This window comes from Taudactylus pleione, unplaced genomic scaffold (genome assembly GCF_031769625.1).
Source record: "Taudactylus pleione unplaced genomic scaffold, aTauple2 ptg000454l, whole genome shotgun sequence".
NCBI lineage: Eukaryota > Metazoa > Chordata > Amphibia > Anura > Myobatrachidae > Taudactylus > Taudactylus pleione.
In genome coordinates, this window is record NW_028284856.1 from 1881949 (window position 1) to 1899713 (window position 17765).

The 17765-nt window shown below is 40.7% G+C and overlaps 1 protein-coding gene and 1 pseudogene across 1 annotated transcript; both read left to right on the forward strand.

Annotated features, from left to right (window-relative positions):
* The first annotated feature begins 533 nt into the window (after positions 1-533).
* LOC148504802 (sperm acrosome membrane-associated protein 6-like) lies at positions 534-1387 on the forward strand (annotated as a pseudogene).
* An 8247-nt stretch (positions 1388-9634) lies between these two features.
* Positions 9635-10642, forward strand: LOC148504803 (sperm acrosome membrane-associated protein 6-like). Its single transcript, XM_088448228.1, has one exon. The coding sequence runs from the start codon at positions 9635-9637 to the stop codon at positions 10640-10642; it is 1008 nt and encodes a 335-aa protein (XP_088304354.1).
* Positions 10643-17765: the final 7123 nt, after the last annotated feature.

Consider the following 17765-nt stretch of genomic DNA (forward strand, 5'->3'; position numbering starts at 1 on the left):
GTGATTACAGACAGTTTGTAACTATACAACCATGTTAATGGGGATGTTCTACAAGACAAGATAGAATAAAATAAACATAACACTAATTGAAATTATCTTCAAATAAGATGTAAGATATCTGATTGTCATACATCACATATAACAGTCTGCTGGTAACCACATGACATGTGACAAACCAGTACTGTTACCTCACAAAGGCCTATTGTTGCACTCATGCTCTCCTACTTAAGGTGATACATAGTCTACAGAGACTCATAACCTATTGGTTAGGCATAACCTAAAGGTATTTATAACCGAAGGAGATGCATACTTAAGGCTATTCTTCATTTTATAGCGTGACAATTTCTACGATTGTTGGTGGACAGGAAGCCACAATGCTGCTGCTGGAAACCATGGGAGTACAGAAGCGTTGCCTGCTTCTTTGTGTCTTATATATTTTCTGTGGACCAGATATATATGATTGTTGCCATAACTGTCTTATGACACCCGAGGATAATGCAAGAATTTGCCAATATACAAAAAATATGGATAAGATGGAGGCAGTTGAATGCCTGAATATAATAAGAAAAGGATTTCAACCTATGGATGAGCTTCTTCTACCGTATTTACAGATGAGCAGAGTTAGAGAGTATCTGTTAAGCTTTAATGAAACTGTCCAGGAGATCCAGCCATCACTTTCTTCAAAAGATTGGACAGCGGCTTTTGAACACAAGATAAGATCTATGATAAACGGTGTGAAACAAATTATCTCGCAGAATCCAGCTGCAAACTGTATATCCACCTGCTGTCTTGAAAAAGCAGCATGTGTCTTTAAGTGTGATGAAGGCACAGTGGAGGACTGCCAGATACCTGTGGAGTGTCCACTTGAATACAGCTGACAAAGGCAAACATTTATTGCAGCGTGCCCTTTCCCCTTCCTGAGTACATAACCGTAACATGGAAGTTTGCTAGAAACACCAGGGTGACTGATATGAGCTACTTCACCAGTATTTATACAGGACCAGACCTGCACATTCTAATTGAGCCTACGCGATCATTCCAACAGGGGACATATGCTTGTGAAATAAAGGATGAGGATAACGATGTAATAGCAGAGTCCTTTTATTACCTAAAAGTGACCTGGAGAGTAGGAATGGAAAATGCAGAGCTAGAGAATATCTCCGATGACGTCCTGCACTCAGACATCAGTGCTGAACCAGAGCAGCTGACACGGGAACATGTCAGGATAGAAGATCTGATTAAAAATAAAATATCAACGAGTATCCAAACCTGCATCGCCATCACTGCAGTGATCACACTGATCTCCTTTATGCTGACTGTAATGGTAATATTTGCATTTCGCTATGCAACTAATGTTGAAAAAGAACCTGAGGAAGGCTTTGTTTGAGCGACATGCATAGGAGTTCATTCAGCAACACCTGTTATTACAAGGTTTATCCCACAAAGACTGTTTGCTTTTAACATCCTGGCATACATTTTCTCAGTACAAGATCCCGGGACCTGACTCAGTCCAGAGGCCACATTATCTCGCTAGACCGCAGCACCAGGAGTTCCATCAATCCCGGAAGACACTGCGACCACCTGGCAAGGAGCCATGTTTTCTACTAGCGGCTCATATAGCATGGGCTGCCCATCTAGTCTCCTCTGCAATTGGCAGAGTCGAGCCCAATAGAGACACGCTCCCGCATTCTGCACTGGAGGCAGTATTCACCATGGACGGCACTGCAGAAGTTGAGTAAGTGGCTGTATAGTCAGCACCATCGACTGCAACCCACATTTACTGGAGGTGAGGGACACCCACCTCTAAGCCTGGTATATTCATATGGTACCCCTTTCCAGGCTACTCCCCATCATCCATAAAGCACTGTGACTGTAATAAAAGGGATTTTCTTTATACCATTTTCTGTTATTGTTTATTTCGTTACATTATCTTTAATAGCATATATTTATTGGTCAAATAGTCACACAGTACCTTGGAATTGAATATTAAGGGGCACATATTAATTGCAGCATGTACAACTAAGTTGACTGGTGCAGGATATCAGGTTTTTTATTATTGTTTTTACCAAAGGGAGCACATGGAACCTCCCCATCTAGATCTGCAGCCACCATTTACAGTGAGCGCTGGTGGAACCCCCTACGTTATTAATATTGTTGAATTAAGTACAAATACAGGCCTCCTACTCCTCGGTCAGCAAGGTTTGCCACATGCCACAGAGTGTGTATATATATATGTAACCCCCTTTTTATCACTAAAGGGTCACCAGGTTACTAACTCCGTTGTTACTCCTAATGTACCCACCCATAACCCCTCTAAGTGGTGTACCTTCCATTTTCAGTGCCTTGGGAAAACCCACCAAAATATATTGTAATGTGATGATAGTTGAAACCTGAAATGTTCTCATGCAAATAAACACTCCAAGTTATTCATTTGTAAACACATTTCTTATTCTTAATTATTTTAAGAACAGTATTTAAGTTATAACATTTACATTGCTATAATTTACAATGAATACATTCGAATGAGTTTGCACCAATAACATACTATTCATTTGCATTACATCAACCTCTTTTTCTCCTTTTGCACTTAAAACTATAATGTGTGATTCCTTCTCATGAACAACATTATAACTACCGGTGTGAGCCACCGAGCTTCACATATATGTTCTACAGCTTTTAAGATTTGTTATACATAAATAATATATTTTAACTCTCAGTTGGTGTATGTGTATATATATATATATATATATATATATATATATATATAATATATAAATCGGCTGGTAAGCAGTTCTCTCTGCGAGAACACTAGGCTTGTCTTTTACCCTCTTTGGTATGCACAAATTAGAAGTCTGTGTCCCCTGCAGCCAACTATTATTGTCTTTCTTTTAAAGTCAGTTAGTGAGTAGCAGTAGTAGCAATAAGTGGTTACTTAGAATATGGTTTCCAGTGAGAAGAAAGCATAACACTAGATACCACATAGTTACCTCCTGAATTCACATTTGCATTATATCATCCAAGTTTAGTTTATACAGATGACAGTCAAACTAATGCCTTCCAAAGGATAAATATGACCCCAGATGAGGCAAGTGACTGCTGTAACTTGGGTGTACACCCTTATTCTCTGTGCCTTAGTCTTCCTTTTCCTTCAACAGGAATTTATGCTTTCTTTCTGCCCCCCTGTGCACGGCAGCATATAGGTGCTCACTGGCTGCCCAGGTTACAGGAGGGCAGGCACTGGAGGGAGGGATCAGGAGACTAACTATCAACTGCTGCTAACATCTCTTATATATCCTCCCTCTCACCGGATCCTTTTTTCCTGACAGGAACCAATTCACTCCCATCTATATTACTCCGCCCCCTTCTGCAACTATCACCACTGTCTGTGAAATTTATTTTTGCAGCATGAAGCACTAAAGTCCACTGACATCATAGATATCTAACATGCACAGGGTACATACATTTCCACATATTTACTTATATCTACATCACATCACATCTACCCCTACAGTATATTTAACATTTACCTCATAAATGGCATTTTGCTGTAAATAGATGAATGAAAATATATACCTGTTTCAATTGCATATATATGAATTATATTTATATGTAATATACCTCCGTAACCCTAACCAGGGTTACATATATATATATATATATATATATATATATATTATATAAATGATACCAATATTGGCGGCACTCTGGAGTCTGTATTATGATACTAATAAAAGTCCTTTATTATGCCAACGTTTTGGGAGCCACCCCGTCATCAGGGACAAAATACAAACAATGAAGTAACAGACATACATGTATACCAACACAAATCAACTACATTGGTACCTAATATCACTCACCTGGAGAACGCTGCTGTGAGAGCATAGTTCCCTGGGATTGACATATGATTCTATCATTGTCCTTGTTTCTAATGAGATAGTAATTTGGACTTATTATGGTCCTCTTGATACATTTTCTTTATATAATATAGAATAATATGTAATTAGGTGCCTATTATGTGCCATTTGCAGTGATTTTTATGCTTATGTTTTCATTTTATGCTTGTTATTTGTGGTTTCTTGTATTTTAATTGTTTGTAACACACTACTGTATGATACGGCGGGTTGCTAGGCAACCATAAACAGCTGTTACATGATCACTCAGACTGCAGGCGCCGAGTGGTGATGTCACACGGATGCGTTGCATGTTCCCAGCGGGCTCCGGAGGGCGGCAGGCACCGGAGTTCTCCAGGTCAGTGATATTATGCACCAATGTAGTTGATTTGTGTTGGTATATATATATATATATATATATATATATATATATATTATAATCTGTTGCTTCATTGTTTGGATTTTGTCCCTGATGACGGGGTGACTCCCAATACGTCGGCATAATAAAGGACTTTTATTAGTATCGTAATACAGACTCCAGAGTGCGGCCAATATTGGTATCATGTGGATGGGTTTTTTTTCCCTTGAAGGAGTGCCGGGTACATATATATAAATATTATTTATATATATATATTTATTTATTTATTTTTTTGTACCTGCATAAGTAATTGTGTGTGTGTTTATCTGTTTTATCCAACCTTAGCACCATGTAAAAATGGTGTCATCTTTTGGAGGACAGTTTGTGGAAGAGAAAAGTTTCTCTTTTCCATAAGTAGCATAGAAACATAGAATTTGACGGCAGATAAGAGCCACTTGGCCCATCTAGTCTGCCCCATTTTTAAACATATTGTTACCTCAACTCTTATTGTTCCGATCCCATGCATGTTTAAATTGCTCTACTGTCTTAGACTCTTCCACCTCTGATGGGAGGCTATTCCACATGTCCAATACTCTTTCTGCGAAGTAATTTTTCCTCAAATTTTCCCTGAACCCTCCAGTTTCAGAACATGTTCTCTTGTTCTAATACGTCTCTTTCTTTGAAGAATCTATCTTTCCTTTACCTTGTTAAAACCCTTTATATATTTGAACGTTTCTATCATAGCATAACTGATCACTCCCCATTGAAACCTATTGGGGCTATATCACTAAGAGAAGGTTTTTATGTGTACTAAATAGAGCATTTAAGCTTGCAGCCCAAATCATGGGTCTTCTGGTTTATGTAAGTTGTACACTAAAATAACTTGTACCACCGTAATGAAATGCAGTTTAAATTAATTACACTCCCCTCATTCATGGAGGCTGGCATACAGAATGGCTGGCTTATAAACTGCACACTAAAGGTCTTATACGAATATATGGTATATACACTACGGTTCTAAAGTTTGGGGTCACTTATAAATATTCCTTATTTTTTAAAGAAAAGCACTGTTTTTTTCAAAGAAGATAACATTAAATGAATCAGAAATACACTCAGTACATTTTTAATGTGGTAAATGACTATACCAGCTGCAAACGTCTGTTTTTAGGTGTATAGAGGCTCATTTCCAGCAATCATCACTCCAGTGTTCTAATGATACATTGTGTTTGCTAAGCACGTTAGAAGAGTAAAGATGCCCATACACGGTGTAATGCACGGTGTAATAGGAAGGTTATTACTCCATTTTGCAATGCCATGCCATACCCTGAGGACAGCGCTTGATTGGAGCCAAATTCCTCCAACAGGACAATGACCCAAAGTACACCTCCAAATTATGCAAGAACTATTTAGGGAAGAAGCAGGCAGCTGGTATTCTGTCTGTAATGATGTGGCCAGCGCAGTCACCAGATCTCAACCCCATTGAGCTGTTGTGGGAGCAGCTTGACCGTATGGTACGCAAGAAGTGCCCATCAAGACAATCCAACTTGTGGGAGGTGCTTAAAGAAGTGTGGGGTGAAACTTCTTCCGATTACCTCAACAAATTAACAGCTAGAATACCAAAGGTCTGCAATGCTGTAATTGCTGCAAAAGGAGCATTCTTTGACAAAAGCAAAGTCTGAAGGACAAAATTATTATTTAAAAAAAAAAAAAATTATCTCTAACATTGCCAATATCTTGACTATATGTTCTATTCATTTTGCAACTCATTTGATAAATTAAAGTCAGTTTTCATGTAAAACACAAAATTGTCTGGGTGACACCAAACTTTTGAACGGTAGTGTAGGCTTGATAATTATTTTTAATAGATACACAGGGCGGGATGTACTATAATAGGGTGTGAGTTTTAGCGCAAGTACAAACTTGCACATTTTCATTTTGAAGGATTGAGAATGTAATAGGGTGCAAGTTTGACTGGCATGCGAGTGCATGAAAGTGTTAAATCTGGAACCTCATCCGAGCTCCAGCAGAGTTCAGATAGGGACCCTTAAATCCTGGTACCTTACAGTAGCTACTGGTGAGAAAATCAACACACGTACAGACAGTTGTGCGTATAAAGAATTCCTCCAACTTTATTTCACCCACAGTCGCTCACAGAACATAGGCATGCTGCATATAATTTGAATCAGCAGAAGCTGCTTATGCTAACTATTCACATTACTGTGCGAATAAGATGCATTGCACGAAAAGATGCTCGGTGCTACCAAGTCACACCTCGGCATTGCGCGACTAGAAGGGCTGTTTAGAGCTCAAGGAGGCTAGATTTATCAGGGCACATCTGTATTTATAAATAGTGTATGTATGAGGATGTAGTCAGCATCCTGGCATACGGGAAGCTGACGGTCTAATTACCTGCATTGGACAGCAGTCAGGATCGCAACTCCAGTATACTGACCATCGGCACCCCAAAGGTAAGTATCGGGGGTTAGGTTAGGGATTATGGTTAAGCACTAGTGGGAAGGTTAGGATTAGGCAGTAAGGGGGGAGGGTTAGGTTTAGTGTGCGGGGAGGTTAGTGTTAGGTCCCAGGGAAGGGGTATGGGTTAGCGATAGGGAACTTGCCTTTTAGTGTCGGTATTCTGATAGCAGGGATCCCATACCAAACCGTGTGTATATTAATATATATATTTATAAATATATATATATATATAAATAAATAAATCACAGGGGCTCTGCACTCACCATAATAACTAACAGAAATAATAATAAACAAAATAAACAGTGGGGTTTTGGTTCATGAATTGATCAATGCAGTTAAGCTTGCAGTCCGTGTCACGGGACCCCACTTTACTGCAAGTCTCTACTCTATTGCTCAGAATTATAACATGGACATAGCCATCACATTAGTGTTAAACTTAGGGTATGCTATCAAGGTTTAAAGCTCACAGCAACTTTGCTTTTAAACATGAGACAGTTACCAAGCACACCTGTTGCAAAGCACCTAGGAAAACAGCTGATACAAGTTAGATTAAACTAGTTAAAAGGGGTGCATGAGAAAATGTAATCACAAAAATGATTAATTATAAACATTAATCAAAATAAACAAAAATCACTAATCCATGGCACTCACCATTCCTAGATTTAGGGTGCAACATGGTATGTGACCACATTGTTTAAATAGAAATCACAAGGGATTTCTATTTAAACAATGTGGTCACACACCATGTTGCACCCCAAATCTAGGAATGGATTAGTGCTATATATATATATGAATCCTATCTGTTATTTTTTGCTTCTTACAGGTGTAGAAATCCAATTTTATTTTTTATAATTTAGCTTTTCCAATCCTGTAAGAACATTTTCTAATGGACACATGTACAGTTGTATTATTCCTTATTCATTGTTGTAACTACAGAGTGTAGGTCGACAGGTGCATATAAAAAGAACAAAAGAAAGCCCGTCACTGTATATATTGATGATAAAGCAGGAGAAATAAGTATGGACTGTCTGCAGTGGCAAGGTAACACAGGATTTCATGGTCAATTACATATATGACAAATACACAGTAGGATTCTAATGCGCAAATTCTGACCATTTTACTCCCGTATTTAACCTGAATCCCCATCAAGACATTTTTGCTGACCTTTTAATATTTTCCTGTGCAATATATATTCACTTATAAAGACATGAAAATAAGAATAGTGATTACAGACAGTTTGTAACTATACAACCATGTTAATGGGGATGTTCTACAAGACAAGATAGAATAAAATAAACATAACACTAATTGAAATTATCTTCAATTAAGATGTAAGATATCTGATTGTCATACATCACATATAACAGTCTGCTGGTAACCACATGACATGTGACAAACCAGTACTGTTACCTCACAAAGGCCTATTGTTGCCAGGGCCGGATTAAGGTCTGTGGGGGCCCCTGGGCAACAAACATGTGGGGGCCCCTATTAATTGTGACAAACTGGGGGTATGCGCAATGGGGACCTTATGCAGAGCCCCCAGTAGTGTCACTGCCGACAGTGGTAGTGCCCCGTATGCAGTGCACCTAGTAGTAGTGCCCCTTATGCAATACTCCCATTAGTAGTGCCCCCTGTAGTAATGCCCTCTGTATAAATGCCCTCAGTAGTAATACCCCTGTAGTTGTGCCCCAAATAGTAATGCCTCCCAGTAGTAAATAGGCGTGTGCCCAATAATAATGCCCTAGTAGTAATGCCCCCTGTATAAATCCCCCAGTAGAAATACCCATGTAGTAATGCCCCCAGTAGTCATTCCCCCTTTAGTAGAGCCCTCTGTAGAAATGCCCCCAGTAGTAATGCTCCTCTACTAGTGCCCCCAATACTAATGCTCCCTCTCTAGTAGAGCCCCCAATAGTAATGCCCCCTGTTTAATGCCCCCAGCAGTAATGCCTCCCCCCCGAGTAATGCCCCCAGTAGTAATTCCCCCCCAGTAATGCCCCCAGTAGTAATTCCCCCCCCAGTAATGCCTCACCCATCCCCAAGTATGCCCCAGTAGTAATGCTCTCCCCTGAATAATGCCCCCAGTAGTAATGCCCCCCACCAGTAATGCCTCCCCCTTCCCCGAGTAATGCCCCAGTAGTAATGCTCCCCCCTGAATAATGTCCCCAGTAGTAATGCCCCCCACCAGTAATGCCCCCAGTAGTAATGCCTCCCCCCTCCCCAAGTAATGCCCCAGTAGTAATGCCCCCTGCCAGTAATGCCCCCAGTATTAATGCCTCCCCCCTCCCCGAGTAATGCTCCAGGTGTAATGCCCCCCCCGAGTAATGTCCCCTGTAGTAATGCCCCCAGAAGGCCACTTGCACTGAATAAAAAAAAAAGTGCATACTTACCTTAAGCTCTAAGCTCCGCGTCCGCTGCAGTCCGCTCGGCTGCTCCTCTGCACCATGGCAGAGACGTCATGACGTCTCTGCCATAGTGCACTGCGTGAGCCGGAAGCTGGAGCTCACGTGGGCTCAAGCTTCCGACTACGGCAGTCGCTGCGGGGAGGGAGCCGGGCGCCCGGTAAATGGAGCCTCCCTGCGGCGCCGGGGTTAAGTTGGCCGTAGGAGGCGGAACTGGTTCCGTCTCCTCCGGTCCACTTTAACCCCGATGGGTGTGGGGGCCCTTAACGTGTGGGGGCCCAGGGACGATCGCCCCTGTCGCCCCCCCGTTAATCCGGACCTGATTGTTGCACTCATGCTCTCCTACTTAAGGTGATACATAGTCTACAGAGACTCATAACCTATTGGTAGGCATAACCTAAAGGTATTTATAACCGAAGGAGATGCATACTTAAGGCTATTCTTCATTTTATAGCGTGACAATTTCTACGATTGTTGGCGGACAGGAAGCCACAACGCTGCTGCTGGAAACTATGGGAGTACAGAAGCGTTGCCTGCTTCTTTGTGTCTTATATATTTTCTGTGGACCAGATATATATGATTGTTGCTATAACTGTCTTATGACACCCGAGGATAAGGCAGGAATTTGCCAATATGCCAATAATCTGGATAAGATGGAGGCAGTTGAATGCCTGAATATAATAAGAAAAGCATTTCAACCTATGGATGAGCTTCTTCTACCGTATTTACAGATGATCAGAGTTAGAGAGTATCTGTTAAGCTTTAATAAAACTGTCCAGGAGATCCAGCCATCAATTTCTTCAAAAGATTGGACAGCGGCTTTTGAACAGAAGATGAGATCTATGATAAACGGTGTGAAACAAATTATCTCGCAGAATCCAGCTGCAAACTGTATATCCACCTGCTGTCTTCAAAAAGCGGCACGTGTCTTTAAGTGTGATGAATGCACAGTGGAGGACTGCCAGATACCTGTGGAGTGTCCACTTGAAGACATTGACGTATTAGAGCTGACAAATGCAAACATTTATTGCAGCGTGCCCTTTCCCCTTCCTGAGTACATAACCGTAACATGGAAGTTTGCTAGAAACACCAGGGTGACTGATATGAGCTACTTCACCAGTATTTATACAGGACCAGACCTGCACATTCTAATTGAGCCTACGCGATCATTCCACCAGGGGACATATGCTTGTGAAATAAAGGATGAGGATAACGATGTAATAGCGGAGTTCTTTTATTACCTAAAAGTGACCAGGAGAGTAGGAACGGAATATGCAGAGCTAGAGAATATCTCCGATGATGTCCTGCACTCAGACATCAGTGCTGAACCAGAGCAGCTGACACGGGAACATGTCAGCATAGAAGATCTGATTAAAAATAAAATATCAACGAGTATCCCAACCTGCATCGCCATCACTGCAGTGATCGCACTAATCTCCTTTATGCTGACTGTAATGGTAATATTTGCATTTCGCCATGCAACTAATGTTGAAAAAGAACCGGCCGAAGGCTTTGTTTGAGCGACATGCGTAGGAGTTCATTCAGCAACACCTGTTATTACTAGGTTTATCCCACAAAGACTGTTTGCTTTTAACATCCTGGCATAGATTTTCTCAGTACAAGATCCCGGGACCTGACTCAGTCCAGGCCACATTATCTCGCTAGACCGCAGCACCAGAAGTTGCATCAATCCCGGAAGACACTGCGACCACCTGGCGAGGAGCCACGTTTTCTACAAGCGGCTCATATAGCATGGGCTGCCCATCTAGTCTCCTCTGCAATTGGCAGAGTCGAGCCCACAAGAGACACGCTTCCGCATTCTGCACTGGAGGCAGTATTCACCCTGGAGGGCACTGCGGAAGTTGAGTAAGTGGCTGTATAGTCAGCACCATCGACTGCAAACCACATTTACTGGAGGTGAGGGACACCCACCTCTAAGCCTAGTATATTCATATGGTACCCCTTTCCAGGCTACTCCCCATCATCCTTGAAGCACTGTGAGGGGTATTCAATATGAAAGGTTAACTTCCCTGCCGAAGTTAACGTTTCATACCGGAGTTTTTTTCTGCGTAAAGGTATGGTGCGCGCTCCCGCTTATCCCCGTATTCAATATCAAATTAACGAAAACAGGAAACTCCGAAGTTGGATTTGCGTAAAGTTACGAAATTTTTCCTTAAAATAATTGTAAGACCCCCCTAAAGTTGTAAAAACATGGGGGAACACTATGGGTACCCCCGTTTTTGCCTTTAATTGAAAGTCGGGGCTTTAAATAGCCGCAGCAGGTGTTTTTTTACCGACATTGAAGAAGTGATGCAGAAGAGCACTTAGGTTATTTTTTTCGTTTTTTTAAGTGGTCCCATCAAATTTGGGGTACATGAAAATGGGTACTAGCATATTTTGGTGTCCCTAAAGTAATTTTTTTTAAATTCTGCATTTGTTCACCTGCCGCTATAATTCTATTCTAGAAAACACCTGCCGCATACATGCAGAATAGCCCTGAACCTATTTCCCTATTGTTTAACAATTTTTTCCCTTTTTTTTTTTTTTGCACCCCATTTTTTAAATACATTTTTTGGGGTGTCACTATTTTTTTTTTTTACTTTTTTTGACGCAGTTCTTTTTTAAATGTCAATCTCAGGGGTGCAGGCTATTTTTTTAAAGCCTTCACCCCTAAACCCCAATTCTGCACTTTTTTTCGACACCTATTCAATGGTGAAAAGTTATCACCGTTTTTTATCAAAGACTTTTCAAAACTGCGATAAGTCTTTGAAATTGAATATGGTGTAAACCTAAAACCAGTGATATTAAGGCAAAAACGTTAAAAAGTGCGATATTAATGCAAAAAACGATGTTATCACACCCATATTGAATACCCCTATGTGACTCTAATAAAAGGGATTTTCTTTATATCATTTTCTGTTATTGTTTATTTCGTTACATTATCTTTAATAGCATATATTTATTGGTCAAATAGTCACACAGTACCTTGGAATTGAATATTAAGGGGCACATATTAATTGCAGCATGTACAACTAAGTTGACAGGTGCAGGTCATCAGGTTTTTTATTATTGTTTTTACCAAAGGGAGCACATGGAACCTCCCCATCTAGATCTGCAGCCACCATTTACAGTGAGCGCTGGTGGAACCCCCTACGTTATTAATATTGTTGAATTAAGTACAAATACAGGCCTACTCCTCCTCGGTCAGCAAGGTTTGCCACATGCCACAGAGTGTAATATATATATATATATATATATATATATATATAAAGTCATGAGGGAGCGGCGGCACTCAGCAATAACAAGCACAATAAAGAAGGGTTACATAAACCTCTGTATTCACTTCAACGTTTCAATCGTCAAGATTTTCATCAGGAAGTACAGAAACCACATACAACACTTACCTATATGCACAATACACACCACGAGTGCAGCTGATCGCGTCCATCAGGATCACCATCTGACGTCATCACCCCGCACTATGCAGCGGGCGCGACGTCTGACGTGTCCGTCACTATGGAGGCCAGAATAAACACATAAGACAAACCGTGCCTTCACCAACATAGAAAATAAATACATAGACAAAACAATAAGGTAATCTACTGTAGGTGAAGACCGTAAAAGTAGAATGTGAGCATCATTAAAACACAGTAATAAAGAGACAGAAATAGTAGAAGGAAGATACGGTAGCAGAGAGGTACAGTCTAATGGGACCTACATGTAGGCAAATCAAGATTTAACTGAAGCATGTTAGCGACAATGTTTCATTGAGCCCATTAGGTTGTAACGTATTAAGACGGTGTATCCAACCTGCCTCAATCTGCAGCAAACGTCTAGCTCTATCTCCCCCTCTCACACTGACAGGGACATGATCAATCATTTTGTAACGCAGAGTCGACAAACTGTGTCGATGAAGTTTAAAATGGCGTGCCACAGGCTGATCAGTGTCACTGCCACCAAGGGCTTGGCGGATGGCCGATCTGTGCAATGCCATCCTCTCACGCAACTGGCGAGTGGTCTTGCCAATATACAAGAGACCACAGGGACACCTGATAAAGTATACAACGAATTGACTGGTGCAGGTGAGTATGAAATTAATTTTGTAACGATGGCCTGTATGAGGGTGTACAAAACTATCACCTGTTTCCAGGAAACCACAAGTTGTACAGCCTAAGCATTTATAATTGCCAGGTTTCTTGGTCAGGAAATGAGACTTACTGGAATTTTCAAAATTAGCGATGTCGTTATGCACAAGCCAATCGCGGATATTCTTACCACGTTTATAGCAGGGTAATAAAGTTGTATTTTTGAATGCAGGAAGATTAACATCGGTGCTAATTAATGGCCAATATTTTTTGGCAGTTTTAATAATAGGACCACTGCTAGTACTAAAGCTATTGACCCAAACTAATTTATCACTCACATTTTTAGTATTGCACTGAGACTGTGTCACTGATTTGGGTGCCAAAAGGGCCTTTTGCCTAGCCAAATTAAGAGTACTGAGCGGATATCCCCTGTGACGAAAACTCTCAGTCATTTTATCCATTTGTAATGCTTCGTCAGTAGGATCACTGCAAATTCTATGAATTCTCAGAAACTGAGAATAGGGTAATCCCTTGATCAAACTTTTGGGGTGGTGACTTGAAGCAAGCAACAAATTATTACGGTCTGTGGGTTTCTTATAAATAGATGTACTGAGCTTACCATTAGATAGTGTGACCAATACGTCTAAAAAATGAATGCTATCAGCACAAATGTCATAGGTAAACTTAATATCGGGGTCCAGGTCATTAACCTCACACATCATCTGTAGGAACTCATTCCTACTACCCAGCCAGATAACAAATACGTCATCTATGTACCGCGTAAAAAACCTAATTTTGTCCGCATAGGCTCTGTTGGTAAAGAACAAATCTTGTTCCACGCGGTACATAAATGCGTTGGCATAAGCCGGGGCCGCACAAGACCCCATGGCACAGCCCAGGGTCTGCAAATAATAGGACCCATCAAATATAAAATAGTTTCTCGTAAGTGTAAGAGACAAAAGATGTAAAAACAAAGACAAATCAGGACCATTAAACTTGGAATTGTTACATAACAATTGTTCCACTGCTGCTAGTCCTCTGGTATTCGGAATACTAGTATATAGGCTCACTATATCAATAGTGCAAAGCCAACAATCAACAGGTAAATCAATTAAATCATGTAATTTTTGTAGAAATGAAGAGGTGTCCTTTAGATAGGTGTCTTCAGCTTGTATCACAGGCTGTAAGTAGAAATCAATGTATCTGGATACCTCATAATATAGCGAGTCTCTCGCCGCTATAATGGGCCTCCCCGGCGGATTTATCAAGTCTTTATGTAGTTTAGGCAGAGTATAGAAGACCGGAACTTTCGGATGACGGGGCATTAATGCATCCATAGTAGATTTGGAAATCAGGTGATCATCCACAGCAGACTTCAAAATTTCAGTAAGTTCATCCTGGTATATCTTAGTGGGATTCGCTGATAATTTGCAGTAGACGCTTGTGTCGGAGAGTTGTCGTAACGCCTCAGATCGATATGCTGAGATGTCCTGTATCACAATACCGCCCCCTTTATCAGCAGGGCGGATTGTTATACTGGTATCTTTACTCAGGCTTTTTAAAGCATCAATTTCTTTTTTAGATAAATTGAGATGAGCACGATGTTTAGCACCACAGCTGGTGATGCTATTGTCTACCATGTTGGTAAAGCTCCTGATGGAAACATTCTGGGAGACTGGTTCAAACGTAGACTTAGATTTGCATGGTAAAAACTCAGTATGTGTATTCATTCTTTCTGGTATTTCACCGAAATATTCTCTCAGTCGCAATTGGCGATTAAGCCTATGCAGATCAATTTTACTGTTCAATTGATTAAACTGTACCGTAGGTACAAAACTCAGTCCTTTACGCAATACTGAGAGCTCATCTAAAGTCAGAACCTTGGTAGATAAATTATAAACTATCTCCTTTTCTTGGGTGCTTGTTTTGCTTGCCTCTCACATTGGCCCCCACGTCTGGTAAAGAGCCTGGCTGTAAATCCTTTTTGGCTCTGGTAGTTACCCCTAAAGGGGGTCTGCGTGATGATGTGTTGCCACTGGTACCAGCACATTCTGGGTCACTAGAGGGACCACCGCTGGAGGTATCGGTTTCTAGGGGAAACTTTTTATATCGATTGTAATATCCAGTTTTAACCAATCTTCTCCCTGTAGCAGGATTATTAGCCCAAGAGTATACCTTCTTTTCCTCGTAATCCCTGTTAACGAGATTGAGCTTATTTTGTTTGAACTTGATCAGATCTTTTTTATATTTATCTATTTGGGTCTGGAGTTTAGCAATCCAATCAATTGTAGTATCTTCTGTCAATTTGATTAGATGGTCACTTTCGAATGTTTTAATCTTCTCTTTTATGATATTCAGTTCTCTGCCAGATTCTTCGATAACTAATAGGATTAGATCAAAGGAGGCCTTGTTGAGGATGGCAGCCCACTTGCGGCAAAACTCAGGGTTAAACCGTCCTATGGTGGGTGTATTGCGGATACGAAATCCTCGTGGTATTTTTTTGGTTCTATAGTAGTCACTGAGAGTGACACCGTGTAAAAAATAGTCTGTCTCTTTTCTTTTTAGTCTGTATAATTGAGTATAATAGAAATCAATTGATTCAGCCCCTGCAGTAGTAGAGAGGTTGTCTTTGAACAGAATGCTCTCTGCATCTGTATCTGAGAATGCAAACACATCACCCACAGGTAAATCAATACAGCTCAGTCCAGATTGTTCAATAGAATCCACTGGCTGAGACATACTCTGTATCAATGGACCAGGAAAAAATCAGCAACACTGATGGAGAATCGAAAAAAGAATATATGGTATGGTGCCTAAGCAAAGAAAAAGGTGTCACCACCTCAAACAAATGTAGAGTAGCACAGGCCCGGCACTCAAATTCCAAATATAAAGAAGGTGCCCTCCGCAATGGTATCAAAATAAAGTCATGAGGGAGCGGCGGCACTCAGCAATAACAAGCACAATAAAGAAGGGTTACATAAACCTCTGTATTCACTTCAACGTTTCAATCGTCAAGATTTTCATCAGGAAGTACAGAAACCATATACAACACTTACCTATATGCACAATACACACCACGAGTGTAGCTGATCGCGTCCATCAGGATCACCATCTGACGTCATCACCCCGCACTATGCAGCGGGCGCGACATCTGACGTGTCCGTCACTATGGAGACCAGAATAAACACATAAGACAAACCGTGCCTTTACCAACACAGAAAATAAATACATAGACAAAACAATAAGGTAATCTACTGTAGGTGAAGACCGTAACAGTAGAATGTGAGCATCATTAAAACACAGTAATAAAGAGACAGAAATAGTAGAAGGAAGATACGGTAGCAGAGAGGTACAGTCTAATGGGACCTACATGTAGGCAAATCAAGATTTAACTGAAGCATGTTAGCGACAATGTTTCATAGAGCCCATTAGGTACATGTAGGTCCCATTAGACTGTACCTCTCTGCTACCGTATCTTCCTTCTACTATTTCTGTCTCTTTATTACTGTGTTTTAATGATGCTCACATTCTACTTTTACGGTCTTCACCTACAGTAGATTACCTTATTGTTTTGTCTATGTATTTATTTTCTATGTTGGTGAAGGCACGGTTTGTCTTATGTGTTTATTCTGGTCTCCATAGTGACGGACACGTCAGACGTCGCGCCCGCTGCATAGTGCGGGGTGAAGACGTCAGATGGTGATCCTGATGGACGCGATCAGCTGCACTCGTGGTGTGTATTGTGCATATAGGTAAGTGTTGTATGTGGTTTCTGTACTTCCTGATGAAAATCTTGACGATTGAAACGTTGAAGTGAATACAGAGGTTTATGTAACCCTTCTTTATTGTGCTTGTTATTGCTGAGTGCCGCCGCTCCCTCATGACTTTATTTTGATACCATTGCGGAGGGCACCTACTTTATATTTGGAATTTGAGTGCCGGGCCTGTGCTTCTCTCTCTCTCTCTCTCTCTCTCTCTCTCTCTCCCCCTCCCCCTCCCTCTCTCTCTCTCTCTCTCCCCCCCTCTCCCCCTCTCCCTCCCCTTTTATCACTAAAGGGTCACCAGGTTACTAACTCCTTTGTTACTCCTAATGTACCCACCCATAACCTCTCTGTGGTGTACCTTCCATTTTCAGTGCCTCCACCCAAGTAATTATGGTGTATGTGGGTCTACTTGGGAAAACCCACCAAAATATATTGTAATGTGATGATAGTTGAAACCGGAAATGCTCTCATGTAAATAAACACTCCAAGTTATTCAATTGTAAACACATTCCTTATTCTTTATTATTTTAAGAACAGTATTTAAGTTATAACCTTTATATTGCTATAATTTACAATGAATACATTCGAATGAGTTTGCACCAATAACATACTATTCATTTGCATTACATCAACCTCTTTTTCTCCTTTTGCACTTAAAATTATAATGTGTGATTCCTTCTCATAAACAACAATATAACTACCGGTGTGAGCCACCGAGCTTCACATATATTTTCTACAGCTTCTAAGATTTGTTATACATAATTAATATATTTTAACTCTCAGATGGTGTATGT

Excerpts from the sequence above, each read along its gene's own strand:
- LOC148504803 (XM_088448228.1), top strand. The coding sequence starts at position 9,635 with ATGGGAGTACAGAAGCGTTGCCTGCTTCTTTGTGTCTTATATATTTTC.